The 12,623-nt window shown below is 37.1% G+C and overlaps 1 protein-coding gene across 4 annotated transcripts in view; it reads left to right on the top strand.

Moving 5' to 3' along the window:
- mmd (disintegrin and metalloproteinase domain-containing protein mind-meld) overlaps nt 1-12,623 on the top strand; it is a 587,218-nt gene that overhangs the window by 491,158 nt on the left and 83,437 nt on the right. For all 4 annotated transcript variants that reach the window (XM_087345919.1, XM_087345918.1, XM_087345916.1 and 1 more), the window contains exon 6: nt 7,970-8,039. In XM_087345919.1, the coding sequence (XP_087202045.1) occupies nt 7,970-8,039 (70 nt within the window). The remainder of the gene's footprint in view (nt 1-7,969; nt 8,040-12,623) is intronic.

Below are 12,623 nucleotides of genomic sequence, written 5' to 3'. Positions count from 1 at the left end.
TTCACCCCATCTGCTAAAATATTATCACTGTGGCTCAGTGTCACCAAAGTGTGATGCATATAGGAAGACAAAAAGCCTGTCTATTATATTGGAGATAAAGTGGAATGTGGATAAGGGTATTGGCGGGGGGGGGGGGGGGGGGGGGGGACGAAAAGCATGGAAAGCGCTCTTGGTAGGCTGTTAATAGAAAAGAATTGTCCTCTTCTTTATACAGAGTCATATTACATTTCATATTGTAGGTACCTGATTGATTCTAAATAAAATAAAAGAAGAACCTAGAGTAATGGTCATATTGTGTTATAATTCATATTTTTATAGGGTTGTAGAAAATGAGATTTCTATTCAATACTAAATTAAATATGTAGCATAGTTCGCTGTACTTGAAAACACACGCCTAAAATATTCATCCTATACCGCTCCATAAAATATGTGGGTTCATTGCAAACTGTTAGCAGACAATGAACTTAGTGTCCGTTGGCATTGATAAACTTCAGAATTATTGGACTTATTTTGAGGAGATTTTGTGTTAGTGTTAACACTGAAAGTTTTTTGCTGTGTTTAATTGTGTTGCGTAACGTTTAATTATAACCTCCTGTCGAAACTGAGCTCACAGAATTTCCAAGAAATGCCCAAAAAATATACAGCTAGTAATCAAACGTAGAAAGAATTAATCACTTTTATTCAAAACATTCCTTGATGTTTATATAAATACAGCTAAAGTCATTATTTACTGTGCGGGTAAGTACGTGTCTGTGTTGTGGTTTGTATCTGCAGCAAATGTTTATTAAAGCCAATGAGGTAAGGAAAATCACAAATAACGCATGTCCGTGTTTTGGAGCTAGCCTCTTTCTTTTCTGTCCACGCCACCTCTTCCCTTCCAATGACTTCGCCATTTTGTTTCTCCCATTTTTTACACAAACATTAAGTAATGAGCGTTGAGCCAACTTTCCAGACAAAAGATTATACATTCTGTTATTTTGTCACATTACAATACCCAAACCTTATACTTGCTATAAACTTTTAAAAATAAGAATTGTGTAATACAAAATTTTAGATGAATATTAAAATTTTATCTTTAAACGAAGCGTAGAGGCCTTCGTATCTAACTTGACACTGAAGACTCTTAAAAGAGATGGGCAGCGATAATAAAAAGATTCAAAAATAAGAAGGGTTACTGGAGGGGGGGAAAGACGAAAACAAGAGGAAACTTTCCTCACCATACCCCTCACCTCAACCCATTCCTTTCACACGATTTATTATCAGGCTTGTGTACAAGAGATGATTGAAGGTTCCATAGCACCTACGGGCCCATCAATAACACAGCTTCCTTCCTATCCCCTACCCCATCTCACACACCCCTCACTCCTTAAAACATTTCTCACCCTGCTGAGTTCTTTTTAATCCTCAAGGATCAGCCTTGTTTAACAATGCCAAAGCCACAGAATAGAGCTGAAGTTAAAAAAAGTGGCTCTAGTCTTTTCTTGTTCAGTGTTTCCTCCCCCCATGCGATGTTCTTCACTTGCTGTTGGAAGTAAAATTGATTACCACTTGTGTGCAGGCGATAAAATGCACACGATTTTGGGAGGAACAAAAATGCAGCGTTACTGGGTAGAGTTCAAAATTATTTCTAGTATCTGATATGGAGTTTAGAATTTAACTGGGCCCTAAATTATGACTCTTGTTCTTGGAGCTTTAAATTCAGATAGAATCTATTTATTTTGTTTCTTTCATGAGATAATTGTTTATTATCTCCTCATCGGTATAAAATATAGCGTTCTTGCTTGACACCCATTAGTTGTCATTGAAGAACTGTACTTTAGTCCTTACCGGATGATTCTCTAAATATTTCAGACGATGGCTGATTCATTATAAGCCAATTAATTTTATGTACTACAGTATCTTTGTCCGACACAGTCTTCTGTATATATAACTCAACTCATTAAAGCAATAAATTAATAAAAATTAACATAAGTACATTATCGATTGTCTAAGGTACTATAAATTGATATACATGACATGTCGAAAGTTGCTTGAACTCCGTCTTCGGTTGACGTGTTATCATCAGGGCGATATCCCTGATGATGGAAGCAGCAAGGGTCTCTGAAACGTCGGTAAACTTCTACCAAACTACACGGCGTTAGAACCCAGAAGACAGACATATTTCGTCCTCGAATTGGACTGAAGGAGCTGAGAAATTCTTCCTTTGAACAACATCAGCGGATTTATTTTTGTAAAAGGTTATGGGTCGTGGTTCCTTTGAGCTACGGACTTAATGTTAAAACATTATTAAGGCAAATTCAGCACCAAAGGGTTAATTATTATTGAAAGAACGAAGGTTTTATTCCTTATACCTCTAATAAATTAATAACAAAGTCCTGCCTCATTTTCATCATTATAATGTAATAATATTTGTAATGCTACTTGTTTCTTTAAGTTGAAAGCAGTTTATTGAGAACAAGTAACAGCAGAAATAATGATTGTTAAGTTCATTCGTTGATTTATGTCAAGGAATGGTTCATTGTATTGTTGCAAATAAGTTACTTGGTTTTCGAGTTTGCTGTTTTTACATTGTCACGTATTGTGGACTGCTGATACCCTTATTAACGTCATTTATAATTAATGCTTTAGGTCTTACAAGTGCTGATGTGGTTTTGTAAAAGGTGGAAGGGCGGTCATGATGGAATCTGTTAAGGGTTGTGCTGGCGAGCAAAAACTTTCTCAGCCGTCCCTCTCTCTCTCTCTCTTCTGATTCTGTGACGTAACAATCTGCTTTTATTATTATAGCCAAGCTAACACACATAAGGGTCAATAAATCAAGACCTGGAGGAAGGGGCCGGGTGGAGGGGAAAAGTGTTCTTCTATAAACGTAGCTGCCACCCTCATAGGGGAGGTTCATGTTGTTGTGATACGCACTGACATGAGGGTATCATAGGGGTGACTTCCCAAAGCTTTACTGAACGACGTTTGTTATAACTGGAAACGAGAATAAAAATAATGATGATTACATGTCTGTAGTGAGGGTTCATGAATAAGGTATCTAACCTGTATTGCTTCTATGCGAAAAATGAAATATGCACAGAATGTCACTTTGTCATATTACATGAAGAATGTGGTTATATTTCAAACCGTTTTTTGATAAAAAGCATATTAGTCTGATAGATAAAACAAAAAGTTAACAATTCTGTATGGTCCCGTTACATAAAATAACTTCCCGCGGTTTTGGAATATTAATTTTTTCTTGTTGTGATTAGCAGCTTCGCTTTTAAGCTGTCTAGCCCATTCTGAAAGAGGTTCAGGATCCACACTATTGATTTCTATTATTTGTCCCAGTATCATTTTCGCCGCAGCTCTCTCGTGATATAATTCTTCAACACTATCTGCCAAATTTATGTTAAATCCCCTGTGTTATTGGCAAGAGAATTTTAATTTTACGATGATCTAAGTTAGGCGACGGAAATGATGGGGTCATTTCATTCAGGATGTCCTGCAACGTGACTTGTGCGTGATTTGGTACAATTTGTATTCATTCTGGGTGTCATAAATCATCGAAACAAAATAATTCGGGATGTGCCTGGATATGAATAAGCCAGAACCTGGTTACTGACCTGATTTTGGTAGCCAAATGAAAGGGACAAACACGCATTCAGTTATTCCCTGTGGCAGTCAGAGCGTTTTTTCATAAATGTCAATATTTGATTTTAGATGGTCTGGAAAATTGGTTAGAAAAATATAGATGTTCTGTAATATCTTCTTTTTTCGTTTCCGGAAATTATTAGAGGGAATCAGTTCGCTGCTGCTCCAAATAATAACCGGAGTTCAGAATATAGGATATATAGCAGGAAATTTTGTAAATAATCTTTTCCCTTTTCAGATCTTGAATAACGCTTTGGTTTCGCTCACAAATAGGCTATCTATTTTATTACAGTTCAAATTCATACCACAGAAACTTTCTACCATAGACTAGGTTAGAATATAAATGTTATTTTATATATTTTTGGGATCTGACGTCGAGACATTAAGTGGAAAATTAAATAACTGAGTCACAAGTGTGAGTGCTCATAAAATTTAACTAGTTACGTTTCATATGTGTTTATATGATTAAAGCGTGATTATCGGGCTGAATATTATCTTGGCACCTCGAAGCTGGAAGTTGATCTAAATTATATTTAACAATTCACTTCCTACTTCAAATAAAAACAACGCGTGTCCATTAAAAGATACGATTGCTTAATGTTGTTTGCGGTAATAATCACTGTTTACTCTTAGAATCATGTTAAACCTATAAATATACTTTGTAGGTTAAGTGCAGGGTTAGTGAACGTTAAGGCGTGTGGTATATATAGGCACCATTTTGATTTAAAGGGCTGATGTTCAGTTTTAATGAACAAAGTTAAGTCCCTGTGTCCAGTAATTAATAATGCGAGTTTTATTGCATGTCATCATATTTGATCGAAATAAATGTTTGGATTGATATGACTGTCGAAATGTATATTTATATTTTGTTTATATTAATTAAAGTGTACTTGTGAATGCTCTATAATTGCCCTTGCCTATTGCATCTTAGTGGGTCTCTAACTGAGAGAAGGATACAGAACACAACAGGTAGAATAAGGAGCAGAGAAGAATGTATTGATCTAATAGAGGTGAAGTAACAAGGGAATGGAAAATCTGTCATATTCTTGGTTGTGAACATTGTGATATAACTAACTTCATGACCCATAGTCATTGCTTTGATTTGTTTTACGACGCAGTTACTAACTTGGAAACAAAATATGATATAATGAATTAGATGTGGAAGAAAGAGTTAGTGCCATAATCTAAAGCACTTTTCCGATATTTTTTCCTGCAGTTGGTGAAAGAAACCACGGAAGAACTCAGTCAGTGTACACAGTTTCCCAGCCGAAATGTAATCCCGATACGATTTGAATTCAAATCGTGGGTGACAGCCACTCCACAGTAATTACTCTCTGTAAAGTGTTCATAATCTTAGTGACATGAGTGATGATATTCTGGAACACCCGTTTTCTGGCTGCTACTGTGATTTGCTAATCCTGCCATCTTGTTCGCCATTCTTGGTGACGCGGAGGTCATGTAGGTCGGACCGGTCAATTCAACACCTTGTAATCTACCAGTGCCGATGCACTGCTACCCGTGTAATTACTGGAGTTTCGAAGGGTAGGGCAAGGATTGAGTACACAATGGTGAAGACGTACTAGAATATTGGAGAGGCAACTTGGACAATGGACATTAATATACATGACGTGATCTAGCATCATCCTCACGTAGGTCCGCTTAAGCCTTTTCTGCTCTGTGGCCTACGCTGAGCATTTTGCTTGGATTCAGTTTTGAAACGTGTGGTACAGTCGGACTGCTCTTTAGTAAATGAAATAAAGTGACCATGCAGAACGACTTCAGTGTTCTCTGCTTTTAACACATTTCCTTCAGATTGCATTCTTTATTTCATAGTTTGGAAAAATATCAGTTATTCTTTTATACCCGTTTTCGCATCTATTGTTGAAGTAATTTGTTAAAAAAGTATGAAAACACAATCCTCCTAACCTCACATGGTTTGAAGAATCTGAGAGAAACAATTGGCTTTAAGTACTTGGCAGAAGTTTTCCCCAATAAAGAATTATGTTTCTTTGTTATTTCACGTAGCTGTCATTATTTGTTGTCAAGTGCATTATTGTTTCCTTTCTTCCATTATTCGCAAATTATTATCTGTGATTTGTTCCCCAATTTAATAAAATTTCTATCCTTAATCAGGCCTGTTTCTGTTGTGCCCTCGATCCATATACATCCATTTGCTGAGAGTCACTTATGACTGGAAACTAAATTCTGCTTTACGTTTCAGCCCGTACTTGTATTACAGGAAAATGGATAAGTTTTCCAGCAGCTTTTAAAAATATAAAAATGACAGCTAAAAGAAAGTTTAGTAATGACTTTCCTATTCCCGTTTCATGACATTTTGTGAGCCAACATATATATTTTTTTAAATTTCTAAGCACGTATTTGGATTTCATTAGAACTGACTTTTGTTACTTCTTTTCACACTTCTCACAACAGTCGTTTTTAATCTTTTTCAGTATTAGTATTTATAATAATTGCTATCCTATAAATGCGTCTCTATGTAATAAATAAATTTAGAGATCGAGCTTTATATTCATAAACCTGTTTTGTTATTGGTAGCCTAGTTCTGCAATGAAAGCATACCAATCACAGTGAGATTCCTAAAATGTTAACGAATTTGCTTACATGGAAGCCTGTCAACATTTCATAACATCTCTTAAGACAGGCTTGTACTGGTATATGTAGCATGCCATGTTCCAGACTTTAACGTTGCATATACGACATATAAATAATTATGTAAATGGGTCATAGACCACGTTTATGATTTTCAGCTTCGGAACATCTCTCACAGGCCTTCAGGTGTGAGACAATCCGACCAGCCGGCATGTTACTCAGACCTCTGTCTGCAGCAAGGAAGTTAATTTAACAGCGGGGTTTACATAAACGCATTGTGCACTGTGTATCTTCTGCAAGAACGGTTACCGCAAAGAGATTTCATTTCCTTGACAGTTTTCTAAATTTATATTCAGCAATTTAAAATATTTGTTTAGTTTTAAAATAACATACCACCAGCTAAACCTGGCTTTATTAGAATATATCCACACAAAACCTTTTGATTTGTCATCAGTGAAGTATGGCGGAAAGTTCTGCTTAATTAATTTCTGTGACATGAGAAGTTCAACAACCTCTGATATCGATTTAATTTTTACGTTTTGTTTCCGATGTCTTGCTGTGAAATCAAGAAGAATGAGATGAGTGGGGAATATAACACGCATGGAGGGGGTGGGAATGAGAAATTTGTACAATTTTTTTATTGGAAAGCGTGAAGGTAAGAGGCATCTCGAAAGACCTAGTCGTAGAAAACTGACATTACACTGCGTCTTAAAAATAGCTTGGGGGTGGGGGGTATGAAATCTGTTTATCTGACTGAAGACATTGACAGGTGGCGGGATTTTGATGGCGCGACGATGGACATTGGGATTCCATAAAAGTTTGGGGATTTATTGGCTAGTTGAGCGATTGTCAACTTGTCACTAAGGAGTCTGTACTATGGAGTTGTCTGTCGGCACATTTTCGTATTCCTGTCAACTTGGTGAACTATAACGTCTTTCATTGGACCCTTCCCTGGTAACCCTCTGCCTGCCAGTTCCCACTTTTTTTCCCATGATAACCGCATACAACACCCGTTACTGCCATGTGAGTGGAATCCGAAATTAATAGAGGTCCATAGTAAATGACTAAACCTAGCAGTGAATACGCAATGAACAAGCTGTGTGACTTCCAAAGTGGACACACATCACACGGGTATCCTAAAGTTAATATTTAGCAGCTGAAGTTCTAGTCTGGACATCATTTAATTCTGTTGTTAATGTGCCCTGTGTCGACTAAAAGAAGAATATTCCAACGTGCCGTCCAGAAGTACTAATGACATTATGTATGTGTGCTGCTGCTTCGTCTTGATTATCGATGGAAACTTTTTCTACGTGTTCAAAGTTACTAATTATGTTCAAGCTAATGCTAGTGAGAGACAAACCATATGACTAATACCTATTGTGTGGTTTGCGAAAGATAATATTCTCAGAGAGAAAACAGTATTTGAGGCGTATAAAATCAAGATATGTCCAAATTAATTTACCCTCAAATTTACAACTTTCATACAGCTGTTTGATTCGTAACACGCTGAGAATACTAGAGTTTTCGAAATTATAATAAAATTAAAATTAATGTATATTTAGAGTCTGGAATGTTTTCAACGTTTTCAAATTAAAAGTTTAGATCTTCGTATAGCAGCTGTAATATTCTTAAAGTATACAGATGTGTGGAAATGTACTTAAAGAATTTTAAAACAGGAGCATGAGGTTTTCTTTGTGTAATTTGTTTGCTTTATGTTATGTTACAGGCAGCTGTTGGCCCCAAATTTGGTGCAGAAACATTATCTACCTAACGGAGCGGAACAAGTTTCGAAGCAGGTAAAGAAATTCAGAGACAAGTAGCTGAGTAGCAAGAACTTAAGTAACTTTGCCTTCTGCTGTCCACCTTGCACTCATAAAGTGTAATGCATTGAAGGCTTAGATCTTGAAGTGTTCATTTATACGTTTTGAAGATAAAAAGGCAGTATATCTTAATTCATTATTTTCTTTACTGAAACATAGTGAGGAATCATGGTCGGATGTATCCATTTATTTGGGCTTAAGAAATTAACTGCCGTTTTTGTTGTATTAATTACGTTCTCCGTTCTGTGGTATTCTGAAAATAGCGCGTTTCAGAATCTGGATGTTTCCTCTCTCGTGTGAAAAGGTGGGTAATAACCTACTCACATCCAGAGCTGTAGTCGAAACATGGAAGGCCCCCCTGGCGCTTGTATGAGTGGCGAGGGGGCGCAGCCCCGGTGTTCTTTTAAAGACAATGACGTGAAACATAAACAGCGTGGCGTAAGGACAAGTGGGTTTTAGCTCCAACCTATAAAATAGCATATACGATACGGAGTAGGTAACTTTTGCTCGTTAAATAAAAGGTTATTGTACTGTGTTTGCTTTGCAGACGAACAAGAATTATATTTCTTTGGAATATCGCAAGGCATATATTTTAGTATCCATTTCCAGTTGATCTTGGTATGAGTTAAACACGTATATTTTGAAACATGTTGTCCAATAATAAATTACTGGAGAGCTCACTTGTGCAGTTGTGTCGTCGTGACGCTGTGCGTCGGATTGCAGTTGTCTTATCGTGCAGCGTCCCGATTTTCTGTAGCGACCAAAATCACAAATTGGTCTTTCAAACGATCCAGCCAATGGCACAAATATTTGTCCAAATGTATGTTACCTTTTTTTAAATACGCTATTAAATTTTGGTCAGCTTCATAACATAGCGAGAGTGATTTGGGATCAGGTTGCGTGTGGTCGTGTCTGTATAAGTTGGCTTATATTTTGATAGGTTGGGACGTAGTTGACGACCAGTTTAAGGTCCTTGTGGTGAACACCGGTTAGTGTTTGAAAGTGCTTTGCGCTGTGTGGTGAGAAGCTACAGTAGGAAGGCGTCTGGGTATTAAGAGGAATTAAGTGGGAACTTTTTACGAGCCAAGAAAGTCGTAAAAAAACAATAGCCGGAACAGTTAAAATTCGAGGCCCCCCACGATTATTCACTAACCGGTTACACAGCGGTGTGCTTTCAAAAATTGAAGCAAGGTACTCAATTTTTATTTTTAAACCTGAAGCCTCTAATTTCAGTGATAAACGCTTTTGTAGACATGTTGAACCTTCGGGTTCTGTAAAACGAGGGAAAATTTCTTAACTAGCTAAGCAACCATTAGTTTCTGAAGGGCTCCGCTACGCGAAGATAAAAGGTAATTTTGAAACTTTTGATGGCTGCTTATTAACGTCTGTCGCGTTATTTCGTTGGTACACCAAAATGATTGATGGTCCCATTACTAATTCAGTAGTGTGTTATTTTGCTAAGCATCACAGACTGTAAAATATAATTTGACTTGATGTGAACGCGTAAGTACAGAAGTGATGTTATGATGACTAGCCCTTTTATCAAAGCATTTAATTGGAAATGTATAATAACTGACAAAAAGCTGTAAATAATAAATAAGATATTCCATCGAAAAAATATGGTGCGTGTGGCCAGAAAATCTTTGCTTTTGCTGTTTTATATCCGTCTTCATGGAACTCGTCTCATTTCGAGAATCTGCTAGTCGATTAGATGAGTATTTTTATAGTTTTGTCACAAGCTTTTTATTACATTCCTTCATTAAAGCTCGAGTGTAATGTCGATGTTAGTTCAACATATAATCGCCATGTTAACATCAGATTTCGTAAGTAATCTTAGTGATTTAGACCAAGCTTTAGATGATTGACTGTAATTGCCCAATGACTGAAGTCATTTCTTTCTAACGGACCCAAATGGACAGGTTCTTACGACTTTTTCCTCTGAGGGCGTAAACTAATCCAGTTTGTAAATCGTTGTGTTCTATTCGGAATATTAGACTATGGACAAAGTCCAGAAACCGGGTAACTTGATACTAATTATAGGCCTGACTTTAAGATCCATTCTTCATATTCTACCACCGAAGACTAAATCTTGTACGCAAGGAAGGTTTTATTATAGCACTTTCCTATTTTAATTGAGGTCATGTTACAGCCTCCTTTCCAAAGATAAGAGCCTCTTTTTTCCATTAGATCAGGGGTCTCATTTTCATCCTGTCGTATAATATTTTATGGTTCATTCCGTTGCAGGTATTAAGAAACGAGTTGTTTTATCTCGTTTCAGTCTGCCCCAAATATCCATTACCGACCTAATAATCAGCGCTGTAATCCCGACATTCTTAAATATCAGCCTTATGTAGCATCTAAAAGACTCTTCTATAAATAAAATGCCATTTTGTTTAGCGGGTATATAATAATTAATTTTGTATATTAAAAAGAAGATTAATTATTTTTACTTCTCGCCTAATATTATTACGGTGATTGAAGATGGCGCCGTACGTTCATGCCAACGTTTCGGAGAAATATACTGTCTCTATCTTCAGGGCCGTATTTACCTCAAATCTCACAAGAACTAAAGAGAATTTTCTGAGTGGGACATTGGGGAGACCAGAGATGTACACAAAATTTTACTCAAAAAACGTGACCACTTGACAATTTAATGGAGGTAGCAAGGACCACTGAAACGTCGACTTCTACCAGACTCGCTGCCGTGAAAACCTCAAATCCTACACGTTACATCGTCTATAAAACAGAACTTATAGCACGTTTAGCGAAGTGCTGCGTCCCTTTGAAAGAACTGATATATTGTGGCATGCTTAGGAAAGGTTTTCCACCCCTGATCATCAATATGATTCAGTCGTCTCTTTCGATTTGCAGGCAAATTGATGTGTAGCTGTCAGGCAGGAGTAGGAAAACAGTTCAGATTATATGCCTGTTGCCGTCAAGAATGTATTGGGCTTGACAGAATGTAATCATTACATGTAATGGATTTAGTTTTACACACATTGCATCATCACTATAAAATAGTTATAAAATATTATAATCTGACTAACTTATCGGCTTCTATCTATCACATTATTGTAATATAACGTCTCCTTTAAGCCTCTTACGTATTTTAGCTTTGGAAGGGTCTGACCGGCCATATTTTTTCTTACAATTCTCCATGAATTGCTCTCGTTTTATTTTGTTATTTTTCCCCCCTTTATGATTTATTGGCGAATGGTCTACACCATTTAGAATGCTGCTCACACAATACATTCTGTTCCTTGTGATTGAAGTGAACCTATAAGAATTCATAATGATGCTGAACGAACTTGAAGTACGCAGTTCAAATAACGAATGCCATGCTCGTATCGACGTAGTAACGTCACGTGAACTAACCCCAAGGAACAGAGTCCTGTTTGAGAAACTGACAGTCGCGAAGCGAATGAAAATATTCAACGTCTTTTAAGGAACCCGAAGGTTCATTGCCATATATAATTCTGAGGAGTTAGTCCTTCCTTGATCCGTTGATAGTTGTTTGTCTGGTCCAGATGTGTTAATCGTTTCCGAATATTTAGCATCGCCAACACAGAAATACCGTGTTATGTTACAATCCCCTTATCTGGGAGGGTTGTTAAAATAAACACAAAATGGAGTCTTTATAGATTGTGGTCTTTTGGCTTGTTTCTCTGTTTACGTAATCTTCTGGTTGTATACCGTTTCGAAGAGACATTCTGTATCTATCTTCAGGACTAAATGTGAAGTTAATTATTAGAGGTTTATATAAAGGAAATGCGAAAGGCCTCAGTCGGTCATTGGGTCTCATGAAGCCACCATGAACTAATTCGCCTGTCTAGGATCGGTGTTGGGCGCGAGGAACCGCTCAAAGCGAGTCACATTCTGCGCTCAGATGGTCGCGTAACCTTTTTCAGGCACACAGTGTTGGCGTAAATTTGATAGGATCCTTTTGAAACTCTTCCGAGATCAACAGAGGGAATTTGTTTGAAAATTATATTCGAAAATTCAGAACCAGAGCTGTTTTGTATGCAGGTGTTAATTAATAGGATGTAGGCTGTCTGTCCCCGAATGAAATATAACCATCAGATAAGAGACCCTAATAACTGCTTAGTGTATGATATGAATTTTAATGTGCCTTGTAAAGTTGAATAAATTATAACTACACGTGAAATGTGTGAGGTGGATGATTAATCCTAGTAGAGACACTTTTCTGACAAGCTTTTGTCATCCTTATGCGTTACTATGCAAACACAGTCAGTGTCTTATGTAGACCCCTGCTGGGTATAATGACTGGATGAGGGCTCTGCAGCTAACCACCATCTAGTGCTGAGGTTAAGAATATGTGGATATTTTCCTCTACTCCCCCATACTCCTGCATTGTGTTGTGATTGCTTAAGAACAGGCACTGGGCCTATGAAGTCTAATACTTCGAACCTAGTTGGTACATCTCTAAGAGTAGTACTCTTTATTAACAGTGGTCACGTTCCCGTTTTGATCCTTTGAACAAAATAAACATGATAACGGATTCTGTCACTTTTAGACCAAATTTTCCTTTTTGAGAGCACT

This window comes from Zootermopsis nevadensis, unplaced genomic scaffold (assembly GCF_977971745.1).
Source record: "Zootermopsis nevadensis isolate Lab colony 2312 unplaced genomic scaffold, Znev_1.0 Znev_ptg000009l, whole genome shotgun sequence".
In the NCBI taxonomy this organism is placed as follows: Eukaryota; Metazoa; Arthropoda; class Insecta; order Blattodea; family Termopsidae; genus Zootermopsis; species Zootermopsis nevadensis.
This window is presented reverse-complemented; position numbering and strand designations above follow the sequence as displayed.